Genomic DNA, 2223 nt, shown 5'->3' with positions numbered 1-2223 from the left:
CTCACAACTGTAACACACACAAGAAATAGTGCAATTTTACAACTTAAAAGTTGTATTAACTACTGAATGCATTAACAATAGTTCAGTGTATGAAAAATGAACACAGATTACCAACATTTTTTCAAGAGCAATCTTACAACTCTCAAGTTGTATTAATTCCTGCATTAAATGAGAGTCCACTGTGTTTGAAAACGACTGCATAGTCTGTGTCACTGTCCAATCATTCATCATCCTCCATCCCCTCTCCCTCACTATCCATGTCCTCCCACTCCTCCATATCCTCCCCCTCTATCACCTTTCCCTTTTCCTTCTCGTCCCTCTCAAACGCTCCACTGAGGATCCGTTGGTTATGGCATAAGAAGACCAAGGCTTTGAGGTTTTGGTTGGTCGTTGATCTCCTTCGGCTGGACAACACCAGCTTGTAGATGCTGTTGCTTCGTTCAGCATCGGCTGAGTTGGAGACAGCATCTTTGTATCGGTGGGCCAAGGAAGACCGTACAGGAAGTCTCTCCTGTACGCCATCCCAGAACACATCCAAATCCACCACGCCAGACAGTGCAACTCTGAGTGCTGCTGGACCCAGGGCTGTGAAATAAGAATCAAATTCATGTCTTGGCACGTGAGTGAAACCTGGAATGGCCTTGTAGCTTTCTACAGAGTCATCTAGGAATGCGATGTGACGAGGATCAAACACCCTGACCTCCTGGAGAAACTCTATGGCTGGCTGCCCATCTGACATGTACTTGGTGAGCTTTTCTTCAGCATTGACGTATGCCTCGCCAACTGTGCGGAGGATCTCGGTCTTCGTGCGGTGTGGCAGGTCAAACTCCTTGAAGTATTCCTCACATACCTCATACTGCATCTCTTTGTTGGCAGCAATGACCACCTGCAGATCCTCCAGATAATTGAAGATCTTTGTCGTCACTGGGCGTCTGCTCTCGAAGATGTCTAGTAGATTGAGGATGTGTTTGCACTTGTCAGCCATGATATTGATCTGCACATTCAGGGACTGAGTCAGGTTTGGGTCTTGAAGCATGTCCTGGAGTCTCTCCACAGAATGTGGTACACTTCTGCCACACACCTGTGAATAAAAATCACAAAGAGAAAGAAAGTGATTAGGTCAAACATACAGTAAGGCTTAAATGTTACTACATTTTACGTTTATATAATGAACACATTCATGTTTGTGTGTGTACGTGTAAGGGGCCTAATTGGTGGAGAAAGGGATAATTACTGTTATGTGAAGTTACACATTTATTTACCTGTGTTTCCATCTCGATGAACTCCTTGTACAGTCCAAAGTATTCTCTGTGGTATTGTACTGCAAAGAACCAGGAGTTCCACCGTGTTGCACAGGGGTTTGGAGGCATGGTCACCTTTTTTCTTGCCAGCTTGTTTGTCATGAAGCAGAGATATCTTCTCTTGCGTGATCCAGCATTGTAGAACATCTGGGAGAAACTCATCATGAAGCTGTTCAACTGAATAAAAGGTTTGCGGAAGGCATTACCGATGAGGTTCATTATGTGTGCCATGCACGTGATGTGCAGTGAGTTGGGGTACAGCGCCTGCAGAGCAGATTTGAATGCCTTCTTCATGTAGGCTGCATTATCTGTGTCAAACACAATCACATCCTCATTTTGAATGCTGTATTCTTGTAGGCACTTCACGACAGCCACAGATACAGTGGAGTGATTGCACTGCTCAAGGAACACGGTGTCTGCAAGGTAGGCCAAGATCCGACCAGAATGATCCTTCTTGAGTGGTGCAAGCAGGATGTTCAGCACGCATCTGCCCTCTACATCTGGAGTCTCATCAAATATCACAGCAACAGGTTTTCCTGCAAGAAGTGTCTTCAACTGTTCTTTTTCCTTCTCATATACTACTCCCAAGTATTTCTCTTGAAGTTGGTGAAATCCTGGAATGGCTCCACCATTGATTACTTTTTCATTCAGGAATTTCCTCATTGCAGGATGGTCGCTCTTAGACAGTGGAATGTTGACAGCAGTGCAGGTGGCGACCCAGGTCTCACAAATCTACCAAAAAAAGAATAGATTTTTTTTTTAAATATTGGGCTGTCTTATTTATTCTCTCTCACACACAACCTGCCACTACCGTTAAACCCCTTTACTATTCAATTAAACACATTCAATGTTTATTTATTGTAAAAGCAATTGGGCGCACACACACACACATACACACACACACACACACACACACACACAC

General features: G+C 44.2%; 1 protein-coding gene across 1 annotated transcript; it reads right to left on the bottom strand.

Moving 5' to 3' along the window:
• Nucleotides 1-220: 220 nt before the first annotated feature.
• On the bottom strand, nucleotides 221-1964 carry LOC117488594. The gene is made up of 2 exons (XM_034137592.1): nucleotides 1263-1964; nucleotides 221-1081 (listed from the first exon to the last, which is right to left on the bottom strand). Exons 1-2 carry the CDS (start codon nucleotides 1962-1964, stop codon nucleotides 221-223), a joined length of 1563 nt encoding a protein of 520 aa, XP_033993483.1.
• Nucleotides 1965-2223: the final 259 nt, after the last annotated feature.

Source organism: Trematomus bernacchii, unplaced genomic scaffold, assembly GCF_902827165.1.
Source record: "Trematomus bernacchii unplaced genomic scaffold, fTreBer1.1, whole genome shotgun sequence".
NCBI lineage: Eukaryota > Metazoa > Chordata > Actinopteri > Perciformes > Nototheniidae > Trematomus > Trematomus bernacchii.
This window is presented reverse-complemented; position numbering and strand designations above follow the sequence as displayed.